At 34.3% G+C, this 14193-nt stretch overlaps 1 protein-coding gene across 1 annotated transcript; it reads left to right on the top strand.

Moving 5' to 3' along the window:
- LOC105156985 (WAT1-related protein At4g19185) lies at nt 2450-6309 on the top strand. The gene is made up of 7 exons (XM_011073307.2): nt 2450-2845; nt 3704-3766; nt 3867-3983; nt 4383-4668; nt 4995-5150; nt 5377-5528; nt 5935-6309. Exons 1-7 carry the CDS (start codon nt 2649-2651, stop codon nt 6083-6085), a joined length of 1122 nt encoding a protein of 373 aa, XP_011071609.1. The 5' UTR covers nt 2450-2648; the 3' UTR covers nt 6086-6309.

Here is a 14193-nt window from a genome sequence, read left to right as displayed (position 1 = left end):
GATAGTTTTGGTGGTGTTTTGAAATAATTCCTCATTTGTTTTGGGTTAAAATAAGTCAACATTAATTATAGGCCTTACAATTAAAAAAAATATGTACATACTCATACATATATATAAAAAAAATATAATTTGATAATGGACAATAGTTTCTATCTTCCACTAAACAACATCAAACATACCATACTTATTTTATGTTATCTCCAAAAACAAATTCAAACATACACACTATCTCTAAAACATACTTATATATCTTTATTTTTTTCTCTCTGTCTCCACAAAACACACCAAAATAAGTTAAAAATCAAACCAAATATAGTGTAAATACCTGTGGGTATAATAAATACGGATCAAAATTCAATATTTGAAAATACATATTTATTTATAAATTTAAAATTATTAAATTCGTAAACTTTTGATCGAATTGTAAGCAATCTAGGCCTACAACACCTTGAAATTTGGGCCAAACCATCTTCAGAAAAGACATATCCATATAAATGATCCGGACATGTATATTGATTTAGTGGGCCTGACTCTTTCACATTTGGGCTTCACAAGTGTAAAAACAGACAGCAATATTGGGCTAGAATTTCTACATCAAGAATGTATGTATATATGACCAATGGCACGGGCCGTATATCAATACTAGCGTTCTAACATGCTCGATGTGTGTGTTTAATTTTTTATTTTTTAAAAAAATTAAAATATAAAATATTATTATAATTTTTTTTCTAAGAATTTGTAATGAGCAAACAACAAATAATATAACGAAAAGAAAGAAAAATAAATAGGAGAGAGAAGAAAAAATAAAAATCTTAAATAATAATGAATAAAACTTACTTGACATAAGTTTTTTCGAATGGGGTCAATTTAGTCATTATATTGAAAACGCGCGAGAAGTAGTTATTTAGGGTGCTCACAGTTTATTAATAATACGAATAGCATCGACGCACTTAATGTGTGTGCTTAATTTTATTTTATGTAATATTTAAAATAGCTAAGTGTTTTAATTTCTTTCTATGCTAAAAATGCTTTTCTCATTAATTATATAAAAAAGAAATGATTAAAGAAGTTTGAATGATAAAGTTGGAGAGAAGGAAAATAATTTGTTTTTTTGAGAAAAGTATGAAAATGTAAAAAAAAAAAATGATAAAAACTTCATTGTAATTTTTCTTTAGGAATGGGGTTAATTTAGTCAATACCAAGAGTAGTTATTTTACCCCATCCCCTTTAATTAATAGTATAGATAGATAAAATGTATACAGAAAAAGAAAATTAATTATTGGCAATAATTTTATCAGGTATGAACTAAAATTATGGTAAATAATTATTATTAAATAAAATCGACGCTTAAATTTGGATTATTTACCTTGAAAAGTATCTTTGCTATGCCCATGGACCATAACAGATATTTTTGTCATGACTTTTAGCCATGATAAATGTACATTCACAAAAATCTGGTCGACAATCGCTGCATGTTCGTGGTCCATGACTATTTATATCATTATTTATTTTTAATCATGAAAATTATTTATAGTTAAATGTTAAATTTTTTTCTGTATTTTTATATTTGATTCATATGAGAAAAAAAAGAATTTAATTTTTAAAGGATTGGTAATTATAAACTTTATATATAAAAAAATCAAATTAAGCTTGAAAAGGAATCAAATCCTGATTTATTAAGAATATAAAAGAAATGAATAATATATATAAATGTGTCTGTATTTATGGCCTCACAAACATTATCAACAATAAATTTGAATTACCTTAAAAGAATCAAAACTAACCTAAATAATCAAACTCTACATTTGGAATAAAGTATTTGGATTTAAAATAAGGATTTCAAATGACTAATGTTAAGGGAGTATTTGTGAAAATTTCGATTTTTAAAGAAGTAATTTTTTGTAGAAAAAATTGAAAGTTGCAGCATAATAAGTAATAATATAGGAATAATATAAATATAGCAAATAAAATATAAAAAATTTAAAATATTAAATATATAAAAATCCCAATTTCAATTTTAAATAAATAAAAAACAATAAAATTGAATTAGAATTGTCATAATTAATGAGGGTAACATGGTAAAAAAATAAAATAAAATATATTTATACAACAAAAGTCAAAGTAGCTTTCTAATCCAAGTTGGCCTAAAATCACTTTTCTTAACATTTTTATAAATTTATAACACCTCAAAGTAATTTTTTAAAATCAAAAGTCAGAAAAGTATTTTGTTCAGAGCTGTTACAAACAATCACTAAATAGATTTAAAGTTGATGACAGTGTTAGAAAACAAAGTTTCAGAGGTTTCAAATTATTTGTTCTATGAAATCTTTACACAAATTTAATACAAATGAATCATTAATAACAAAATCCATTTAATTTGAAAATGAATAGTAACTAATAATTAATGTGTGTGTATACAAATATATATGTATATATATATGGATGGATGGGGTGGTCGGGATTGTATTTTTAAACAATCTTAATTTCATCTCTTTAACAGCAAGCTTTCGAACAACCACTGCCACAATCACACCAACCATTCCTCAATCTAAGTAAATATTTATTTGGACGCTGGGTGGGTGATTATGTTGGGGGAGTTGTAGTGGGGTGAGATTTCTTCTGTTTTGATCAAGAACACGGCGGATGCGATGTCAGCGGCGAGCGCAAATGAGGTTGATGTGTGGCGGGCCCACATGGGGATGGCGGCGGTGCAGCTGTTCTACGGCGGTTACCATGTTATCACCAAAGTCGCACTCAACGTCGGCGTTAACCAGCTCGTCTTCTGCGTTTTCCGGGACCTTATTGCGCTCTTGATTCTCGCCCCCGTCGCCTATTTTCGGGAAAAGTCTGTAATGCCCATCTCTCTTTGTTCTCCTCTGTTCTGGATTTTACTTGTCGGTATTGAGATAGATTACTTGGTTGATTTTCTTACTGGATATATGTGCGTGTGTGTGTATGAATAATGTGATTTAGTGTGAGTTGCATTGTGTTTCAAATGCGGGAACTGTGTGAGGAAGGTGGAAGAACTGAGCCGTTGTTCCTCCCAAAATGCTCACAGATCACGTGGTGAATTATGATCAAGAATTGTGTTTGACTTGCCATTTTGTGGTCCTAATTAAAGACGTGTAGTGACGGATTAAGATTTAAGATTATTAGCGGTCTGTTCATTGCAATATAGAGCCCTTAATATTTGCAACCTATGCAAACCATCCGAGTATAATAGTAGGGTGAATCCCATATCATGGAACTGAAATTGACTTGGACAATTAGTAAATACAGCCGAAAGTTTGCTGATTTGCACCTTCGTGTTTCTTGGCCGTTCAAGCCACGATCCAGCTGAATAGTGATAACATCTCTGTGATTAGTGTTTTCATGTTCTGTTTTTGCTGTTTCTGAAGTCTAGATTGTACTTGGAACCAGGATAAACATGTAATGATGAGAAATCTATTCTCCTTTGTGATAGAATCTTTTCTGTGGAGTTAAATCTTTTTATGTTTGCAGCTTCTGATGTGTAAGTGAAGTCAGCTGTCAAATGAAATTTTATGTATGGTCTACGGTATTTGTAAGTGCATGAAATTTCAAATTAATATCTTTAGTAAGTGAATCATCATATAATGTTACTGTTCAAATGTTTTCTTTAAGTTATTTTGTAGTGAATATGAATGGTGCAGCAGTTAATAATGGTTTACTTCCTGTTTTCCAGAGGGCAAAGGTTACCGATAAATAGACATTTGCTAATGACATTTTTCTTTCTTGGTTTAACTGGGTAAGTTGGAATCTCCGCATTTTCTGGCTTTTCCTCTGCTTAATGCTATGGTATTGACTCTCTCTCTCTCTCACACTCTCGGTTCTTGCTATTGGATTAGGGTCTTTGGAAACCAACTTTTGTTTCTCCTTGGTCTTGGTTACACAAGTCCAACTTATGCTGCAGCAATACAGCCTGCTATTCCAGTTTTTACATTCATATTGGCTGTGATGATGGGGTCAGTCTAATCTCTCCAAGCTGTTACTTTTGTAATCTCTCTCTCTCTTTCTGTCTCTCTCTCTCTCTCTCACACACACAACAGGCACAGAAACACAACATGCACAGAAACACAAACTAGGTTGTGTTTGCTTTGCCTCTATGTTGACTGGTTTTCATGTATGAGAATCAGATATCAGAATTGCATCAATTTCCACTGTTTTCTACTATGCCATATTGCTTTTCTATTTGCAGTACAGAAACAGTGGATTTACAGATTTAGGTTGTGCATGCTTTGCCTCTATGTTGACTGGTTTTCATGCATGAGATTCAGATATCAGAATTGAATCAGTTTCCACTGTGTTGTCTAATTTGCCGTGTCAATGGAGTTGTTTTTTAAATTCGGCTTTTCTATCTGCAGTACAGAAACAGTGAATTTACAAAAAACTGAAGGTCAAACTAAGTTGGGAGGTACCCTTGTTTGTGTTTCTGGTGCCATTCTTATGGCCATGTTCCGTGGTCCAGCTGTCTTTGGAAACAAGGAATCAGGTTTTGCCTTAAGCAGAGAGATTAGAGCTGAGGGTCAACCAGAGCCTGCTGCTTGGTTACTATCCAGTTTTCTGCAGTTAGGGATTGATAATTGGCACATTGGAGTTTTATGCTTAATTGGGAATTGCATGTGCATGGCAGCTTATCTGGTCATTCAGGTAATTATTTCATGATGCAAAGTTATTTTGTTGCTTGTTGAGATGATACAAATGATGAAAATACAGTTGAATCTATGCAATTTACAACAGCACTGTGGTTGCCCTGATTTCAGCAAATATGAGAGGTTATCCCAACAACATGTTACTCTTACCGGATATTTGTTAGCCAACTCTTGTCAGGAGAGCAAAACCGCAATTTGCCTCTTTCGTCTTCTGTAATGTGAATAGGATTTCGTGTGTCCATTTGCCGTTACTATTAGCATGACTTTGATAGCGCCCATGAGATTCTTATTGAGCTTTAATTATGCTTCTATATTGTGTTTCAGGCTCCACTTTTAGCCAAGTATCCTGCAAGTATCTCAGTGACCGCCTATTCATACTTTTTTGGAGCTCTGTGTATGGTAGTCACTGCATTCTTTATGACAAATGAGTCGACAGACTGGGATCTCAGACAGTCTGAGGTTTTTGCAGTATGCTATGCAGTGAGTTCTCTTTCTCTTTCTGGTTTTCTGTTTAGGCAAAGAATAATGAGGGACTTCATTAGAATATAAACATCTTATTCTAATTGTTCCACACCTGGTTCGTGTGTAATACAAAAATTTTCAAAAGCATCTGGCATCATGATGATGAGTTCAAATGATATATCATTCTCTTTTATCTGAGTTTCCTTCATCCTATAATCACTCTTCTCGTCTTTTGTCTATGTAGGGAGTGGTAGCATCCGCTTTGAACTATGGAATCGTGACATGGTCAAATAAGATCCTTGGCCCTGCCTTGGTTGCTTTGTATAATCCACTTCAACCTGCTGCCTCGGCTTTCCTGTCGAAAGTTTTCCTTGGAAGCCCGATTTACTTGGGAAGGTTATATATTATGTCTATTTCATACTTCCACTTTCAAGTTTCGGTTCAAAGATCCTTTTTGTTTAAGCACTATTTACATGCACTTTTACGGTCTCGCTGTTCTCATCTTGAACAATCCTAATTCTGTGTTGCCAACATACCTTACTAACAACCAATGAAATTTATGCATGTTACCCAAAAAAATCCGAAACTTTACCATATCTCATGCAGGCTTGTTTCATATTATAGATTTTTCTCCAGATGGCGAGAATCTGTAATGTGACGCATATCCATGTGGGGTTTCACATGATTCTCAAAGATGAAAGATCTCTTTTTTTCAATATGACGCAACATGAAAGTGTGTATATTCATTCCTTCATTTTGGAAGCTGAAGATCTACCCTGTCTCTACTATTACTTTGTAACAGCATTGTGGGAGGACTACTCATAATAGCCGGGCTTTATATGGTCACTTGGGCATCCTACAGAGAAAGACAGGCGAGCATAGGAATCCATCATGCCTCTCTGCAATCAGAACCGCTCATGAGCAGAGATCCGTCCATCGACAAGATTTCATAACAGATAGGGCCGATTCTCACTGGCCCTTCAAACTCAACAACGAAGATTGCTGGCTTAACTCAAAGCTGTAGCTAAGAGTTTACTTCCACAACTCATTTTGGTGGGATCTCGGATATCGAAAATTTGCAGTATTTTCTGGATTTCCTCATTATAATGTTCAGAATATAATGTATGTGCAATGTTGAACCTTCTTTTGAAATCAATGCAAATTACTTTATGGTCTCTCCACCTCTCCTTGATAGGAAATTACAGTTTCATATGGTATGTAGAGGCAATAGCCTGGAAAGTGTTTAAAGCCGGTCACCCTACAATCAGGTTATAGGCCAAGGACATATCCACTACTAGGAAGCAAACCATCCTAGTCTTCTTGGTAGGTTCCATACCTAGAGAAAGGGAGTGAGATTTGTCCTCGCAGCTGTATAACTTCTCCTACCAAGCCATATAACGACGTATCCACAGGGTCTAAGGGGATATCTCCTAAATCCATATGGTGATATACTCTATATAATAGGACATCCGCAGAGCTATCTAAATCCACAAAAATGCATTAAACAGTATAATTAGCCACTGTGGGAAAAATGATTAGAGGATCATTATGAGGTAAATGTACTCCTTGGGCATCAACAGGATCAAAATGGATCATTGGCCCTCCTAATGACGCTTTCTCATCTATTTCCATGATGGATCTGGCAGCCCTAGCGCGGGCACATCTAGCTTGTCCCGAGTCTCCATCAGTGGGCCCTCTTATTATCATATGAATTACTCCTTTAGCAGGAACATTCTATGGGCTTATCTCTCCATCTAGGGTTTCCTTCCTTTTAGGTACCTTTTTATGTGAATACTCATCATTAGGGGTGGGCGTCGGGTCGGGTACCCGACGCGTCGGGTAGTGTATAACACTACCCGACCCCGAACCCGAGTAGGGCGGGTACCCGGCTAGTCGGGTACCCGACAGTCGGGTTCGGGTAGTTTTGCCCGAGTTTAATTTTTTTTTTTAATTATGAAGTAATCAAATTTTATTCATAAAATAAATTGCAATGGCAAAGAGTCACAAGAGACATTCAATTTTTGCAAATATCAACATGAACAAAATAATCCATCAAGTCATTACATTCTAATAATCAATTTACAATAATGTGAATTGTGAAGTACCACATCCAAAATATTCCAAAGTCCAAACTCCAAAGTCCAAAGTAGTCCAGTCAAATATCAATTATGGTTGAATCGACTCCCAATTTTGTCAACTCTACAAGAAAACAAAAAAAAAAAAAAGAATTGAGATTAATATAAATAAAAGTATATATAATTTAATATAAAACAAAGCAAAAGAGAAAATAAAAAGTACCTTACTCAAACATTTTAATTTCACTTAAATCTTCTTCTATGCTTATTGGCTTGGAATCTTTACGGATCCAATCTTGAGCACAAATAATAACTTGAACAATTTTAGGAGATAGTGAGCTCCTAAATGCATCAAGAACACGTCTACCAGTGCTAAATGCGGCCTCTGAAGCAACAGTCGAGACAGGAACTGCCAATATATCTCGAGCCATCTTTGAGAGAATCGGAAACCTCTGAGTGTTCACTTTCCACCATTTTAATATATCAAACTTTTCCCTATACTCTTCAACATCCTCACCGAGATACTTCTCTAACTCTGATTTCACGTGATCTTTTCCTCCTGTCATGTACATCATGTACTCTTGTTGTAAAGAAAACCTGCGAGTCTCGCTCTCTTCATCATGCATAAACATTTCTTTCGATGAGGAAGAAGATGAAGAAACACGACTAGACGATAAACCCGGGCTTTCTAAAGTTCCTTGAAGAGCGTGTCCATATCTTAACTTGTAATCATTGAACAACTCATGAAGACCATCTCGTACCCTCTCTTTCATTACATCACTTTGTCCAATACCACCATATAATTTATCAAAGGAAAATTCTACAAACCCCAATTTGTAACGTGGATCAAGTATCACACCATAATACAAAACCATATTCATCTTTTCAATTGATCCCCAATAAAAATTTTCTTTCATTTTCTTGCCATATCACTTAATTCAATATCATCACTATGCAACCATCGTCGGAGAAGCAAATCAACTTCACATACTTCATAAAACACAATATTAGATGTGACATATGAAGAACCGGAAATGCACAATGTGAGATTGTAAAAATGCTTCAAAAACTTCAATAGCATCTTTGCCCTATCCCAATCAGATTCAATAGGAACCCCATCAAATGGTTTCTTTGAAAGATCATTCTTATAAGCAAGATCAATATCTTCATAAGCATCAAATGCCCTTTTAAGACATGTCGCAGCTTCTAACATCAAATAGGTGGAATTCCATCTGGTAGGTACATCAAGAGACAATAACTTCTTTGTTTCCATAAATTCAGCGCATTCTTGAAATTTTTTGTACCTAGCCGGAGAGTTTCTCACGTACCTAACTGCCCCTCTAATACGAGATATTGCCTCATGCTCATTCTTCCCTTTCAAACCATCCTGAACCACAAGGTTGATTATATGTGCTATACACCTCATGTGCACATATTTTCCACCTAAAATATTTTGACCCCAGTTTTCAAGTTTCTTTTTCAAATAAACCATAGCTCCATCATTAGAAGATGCATTATCAACAGTAATCGTAAAAATCCTATCAATACCCCATTCAAGCAAACATTTCTCAACACCTCTACTAACTTCTTCACTTTTGTGTCCGATAATTGGACAAAAATTCAAAATTCTCTTATGTAAATTCCATTCATCATCAATAAAATGAGCAGTGAGACACATGTAATTGACTTTCTGAATAGATGTCCAAGTGTCTGTTGTAATGCAAACCCTTTGAGCATGATTTTTAATAAATGACTTCAATTTTGCTCTTTCATTGACATACATATAGAAAATATCTTTTGTTATTGTCCTTCTTGATGGAATAGCAAACATTGGACAAGCCACCGATATGAAATGTCTAAATCCAGAATTCTCAACTGTTTTAAATGGGAGCTCATCTACAACCAACATATAAGACAAAGCCTCTCTAATTTTCTCTTGATCAAATCTCCAATTGACAAGCGGGGCCTCTTTTTCGCCTAAACGAATTGATTGAAAAGACAATCTCGTCTGATTGGTGGAAACATCACGAGGTTTATTCTTGCAAGATTCAAAGTGGTTCTTTAGAGGCCTAGTTCCATGTACTTTTGGATCGGCTTTGATTTTCCTAGTACAATATTTGCATCTAGCCTTTTGCACTTTATCTTTTTCACAGTAAAATTTATGAAAATGGTCCCACCAAGGTAATCTAGAAGTCACTACCCTCTTTTTTCTTTTCTTAGAATCAAGTGGAATATCGTCCTCATCCTCTGACATATCCATACCCTTATCAACATCAAAGTCAACATGATCACCACTGACCTGATTATGAACCATGTTCATATTTATGCCTTGATCTTGAGCATCTGATAAGTCTACAGTAGGTGAAGATTGAGATTGAGAATTTGACATCTGCAAGATTAAAATATCCACATGTAAGATAGATAAGATCCCGTAATCAATGGACGAAAAGTATATTAAGGTAATATTTAAGGTAAAACATCCACAGCAATAATAATATTAAGGTAATATTTCAAATTAAAATACATTTACATAATCATTAAAAATAGAAAACAAATTGAGGACAAAAAACAATAGAAAACAAATTGAGGACAAAAAACAATAGAAAACAAATTGAGGACATTAACCCTAACAATTCATGAGAATCAATTTTAATATGAAGCACATTGATTATGCATGAGTTTTCACTGTTCAAATTATGAAACAAATTTTTAGGGCAAAAAGCTTATATGAAGGGAAATTTGATGTGATTAAATGTGAGAGCTCATGTTTATTAAATGTGATTAAATTTGATGTGATTAAATGTGAAGGGGGGTCATTTCCTTGAAGCTCCAGTATCAGGTAGCAAAAACAATTTCACTTAAACATTCATTCCCTTGAGCTAACTAGGCAGTGTCTGTAAAGTCCTATTACATTGAGATAGGAGATGAAAACAATTTCAGAGTCTATCGTCAAGTTATATGCCAGTTAAGCCATATTTAAATCGCAAGAATGGGCATCAACAGTGGAGTTGAAAAAATAGTAAGAAGCGCTTGTTTAAATAATAACAATATGAGGCGTTCTAAAATATACCCGAGACATTTTCAATATGATACACGGAGCACAAACCCTACAATTTGTTTCAGCGACTTCAATCAGGTAGAGTGATACTTCTTAGTTCGACCCTTTGGCACGGCAAGCTCGTGCCATAACACCATCCACACTAGTGGATAAACTGCTTATAAGAAAGCATTCCAAAAATACAGTCACCCCCAACAAATGTGTTGTCTTTCCTCAATCTCCTACTTCAATCTAGACACCTCAATCTCCTATTTTTTTCCTCAACAACGCAGCAGCTGCTCACTCAACCCCCAACCAAACATATTCATATCAGCTTGTTGCAGTTAAATATAAGAAACTCCTATCAGAATTACTTAACAATTTCAGCAGTAATCTAAAGGTTAAACGGAAAAAATAAAGGTTGGAATCAGCAGTCATTCCACGAAACAATTTCAGCAGTCATACGTGTAGAAGCAATTGAAAGAGAAGCAACTGTACATACAGATTACAGAGAAGCAATTGTACATACAGAGAAACAAACAGAGAAGCAAAAAGAGAAACAAAAAGAGAAGCAACTTCAGCAAACAGAGAAGCGAGGTAAGGAAGAAGAGGTTTACACCAAAATTGCAGAAATAGATGCCATTACCGTGTGTAGGGGTGGGCCGACGACAACAGGCAGGCGGCGGCGACGGCGACGGTGAGAGAGAGTCTCGTGCGACGGCGACGGTGAGAGAGAGGAAGAAATGAAATGAAACGCAGGAGTAGAGAGGAAGAAATGAACCGAAATGCAGAAGACATGAACCCTATTAATTTCCCCCCTTTTGACGTCGGGTACCCGATCGGGTAATCGGGTTGGGTTTTAAAACCCGAACCCGATCCGACTAACAATAGGCGGGTTTTGGATTATCCGAACCCGCCATAAAAATTCGAACAAACCGCCTTATTCTACCCGAACCCGATCGGGTCGGGTCGGGACCCGATGAACCCGACCCGATTGCCCACCCCTACTGATCATGCAGTTGGGGCCTGCGAGAGTTGTGATGCCGAGGGTGCTCTTCCTTCTGCTCCGTTTCTTCTCCTTATCCACGTAGTTTCTAAGATAGCTGGTTTGGATAAATCTTTCTATTTCTTGTCTTAGCTGACGATAACGGTTGGTGTCATGTCCATATTCTCTATGGTGCCTGCAAAAATACTTAGACTTTGGAAGTTGAGGACTTTCTTCGGAGCCCTTGGGCCACTACAGGGTAGGGAGTCGATCAATTGCCATAAGCATCCTAGCCGGACTAGTTATGGGAGGTGTGTAGTGATCATTTTTTAGGTCAGGGGGATTGAAACATCCTCGTAATTGTGATGCCCCAAAAATTATAATATATAATTGGGGGATTAATTAGTAAATTTTTATAAAACTTAGTTAATTAGTAAATAAATTATGTTCCCTAATTGGAATATAATAAAACTTGAACGAATTAAATTCAAGTTTGTTATAAAATTTGGGAGCAACTTATATTAATTAAGGAAATTCAGGAGGGACGTAATGGGTATTTTAAGAAAAGTCTAATTAAATAAATAATAATAATATTATTATTATTATTTATATATATGTATTAGTAAATAATATATATATATATTAATGAATAATATATATATACATATGAAAAGAGAGAGGGGATTGAGAGTGGGAGGTGGGCCATCCCCCACCGCCTCACTCTCCTCTCTTTACTCTCTCCTCTCTTTACTCATACACACATACATAATACACACACATGCACGGCGCGCACACACGTGAAATTGAGGGTTTCTCTCGCGGAAGAAAAACCAGAGGTACGAGAATTACAATTTCAATTTTTATTAATTTATATAATTACATTATTTATTTAGTTCATTTATTAAATGTTGATTATATTGAGCGGTGTACTAGCTAACCGAGTTTGGCTATTTAAAATAGTATCAGATTAAATATCAAATCGGATATAAAAATGATATCGTTGGTTAGTTAGATTATTAAATTTATTAGATTTGAATATTACTATAGCTTATTTATACAATTCCATCGGAATTGTCAACCAAATACACAATTCTACATATTGTATGTAATTAAAGTGTATAACAGCGAGAAATTGATAGAAAATTCATAGAAATATTTCGAGAATTATTTAATAAATGGTATGTTAATAAAGGGAAAAAACGAAAATTTGTACTTTGATAGAAATGGAATATTGAAAAATTATTACAAATTGTACGAATAATATTTAATATTGTATTTAAAAGAAATTATGATATTCTCGATATATTAACTGTATGTGGTATAACTCAATACGGGGTAGAGTGAAAAGACCGAACCACTACTTATTGGATAGATAAAAGCGTTGTAAAGTCGAGGTAAGTAAATGATTAGTATTATCTATATATGACCCTTTTATTTGTGGCTTTACTGTTATATAAATTTGTGGTTCATGCTAACATTGATTTACCTGAAGTATATGAGTGATGGATGATTTGATTTGATTAACGATATTGTGTACGTAGAATGAGGAAATGCGTTGAAATATTATGTTTGTTGTTTGATGTATTGTGGATGTTTGGAATGAGAATATGTTAATATATTGTTTTACGTTACTAGTTGCTTACAAGAATGGTGATATGTGGAAATGAGGGAGTGGTGGAAATTGAATATAATTGTGGTGTGAATATTCCTTGATGTGTTGAAAAGCTTATAAGGCAAAAATATGATATGAAAGAGCTATGTGCGAAATGAAAGAGTTATGTGCGATATGAAAGAGCTATGTGCGAAATAAGATTGATGAGCCGGCTGTCAAGGGGATTCACTTGAATTTATATAACGGTGAGATTGAGTTGATGGGAAAAACACAATATCACCTTCTAGTAAGCAAACTAGGAAAAATGGAGTTTGATTGATTGTCTTATTATGAGATAGTCATGTGGTGTAATAAAGCTGATTATGTTGGAATTAAATTGACTGTATATGATGTTGTGGGTTGATTATGTTGTTATGACGTTGGGCTTACGTATGCAAATTGATTAGATGATTATGTATAAATTTATATATATGAACACAAGAATTACTATAAATATGACGTTTAGGGTAGATATAGCCCTTGTAGCGAAGGAGGTGCTACAGTAGTTCTCCCCGTAGCCTGCGGTAGTATGCTTGGTTAGTGAAGAAGAATAGACAAGACCAGAGGAAGGAATGAGAGACACAACCTACCCATAGTTTGTCATAATTTTCATAATTTTATTATTTTATAATTAATTACTAACTTGATTATTGGAATGCTAATATTTTTTGCAGGTCATTCATTTTTTTAGACTTGCAAAAGATCCTATCCAAAGATTTTAAATTCCAAGACCCTGACGAGCACTTTTTGCTTGGATCATAACTAGTGACTAATTTATCAATAATCAGATCTGTATACTTTTCTGATTAAAACATTCTCTCTTTCCTTTTTTCGCCCCCATAGTAAAAATTATATTTAATAAACTCACTGATTATATAACATAAATAAATGAATTAACTAATAATTTGAATTAATAGCATGCACCTGTTTCTCCTCCGTGAGAGAAAAAGGGCTCCATTTAGAAAAGCATGAATTTCAGTGTTATGCACCCATTAATTAAATTCCATACGCACATATATATTTACATATTATATATATATATATATATATTATAACATATTAAATCTTGTGGGAATAATAAAAATAAGTTTAGAGTCTTGCATGGATGGCTGGTGGGACACGTGCCACCACAAATTTCAACTTCATCCATATTTATATTGTTTTTGGTTTTCTAATAACTTTGTTAAAAATATGTTTTGGCCCCTAATCTTCTAAATGTATATAATTAAACCTCAAGAACTTTATAAAGTTTCAATCATATGTCTAAAAATTATAATATATATGCAAATTTCGTTCTATATTTTATTTATTAA

This window comes from Sesamum indicum, linkage group LG1 (genome assembly GCF_000512975.1).
Source record: "Sesamum indicum cultivar Zhongzhi No. 13 linkage group LG1, S_indicum_v1.0, whole genome shotgun sequence".
NCBI classification, from domain to species: domain Eukaryota; kingdom Viridiplantae; phylum Streptophyta; class Magnoliopsida; order Lamiales; family Pedaliaceae; genus Sesamum; species Sesamum indicum.
Note: the sequence above shows the minus strand (reverse complement) of the source record. Positions and strands in the feature narration are given on the sequence as shown.

What these genes read in the sequence shown, in the direction of transcription:
- LOC105156985 (XM_011073307.2), top strand. Translation starts at nt 2,649, where the DNA reads ATGTCAGCGGCGAGCGCAAATGAGGTTGATGTGTGGCGGGCCCACATG. An exon ending in ATATTGGCTGTGATGATGGG is followed by an intron (nt 3,984 to 4,382) that starts GTCAGTCTAATC and finishes TTCTATCTGCAG; the next exon opens with TACAGAAACAGTGAATTTAC. An exon ending in CAGCTTATCTGGTCATTCAG is followed by an intron (nt 4,669 to 4,994) that starts GTAATTATTTCA and finishes ATTGTGTTTCAG; the next exon opens with GCTCCACTTTTAGCCAAGTA.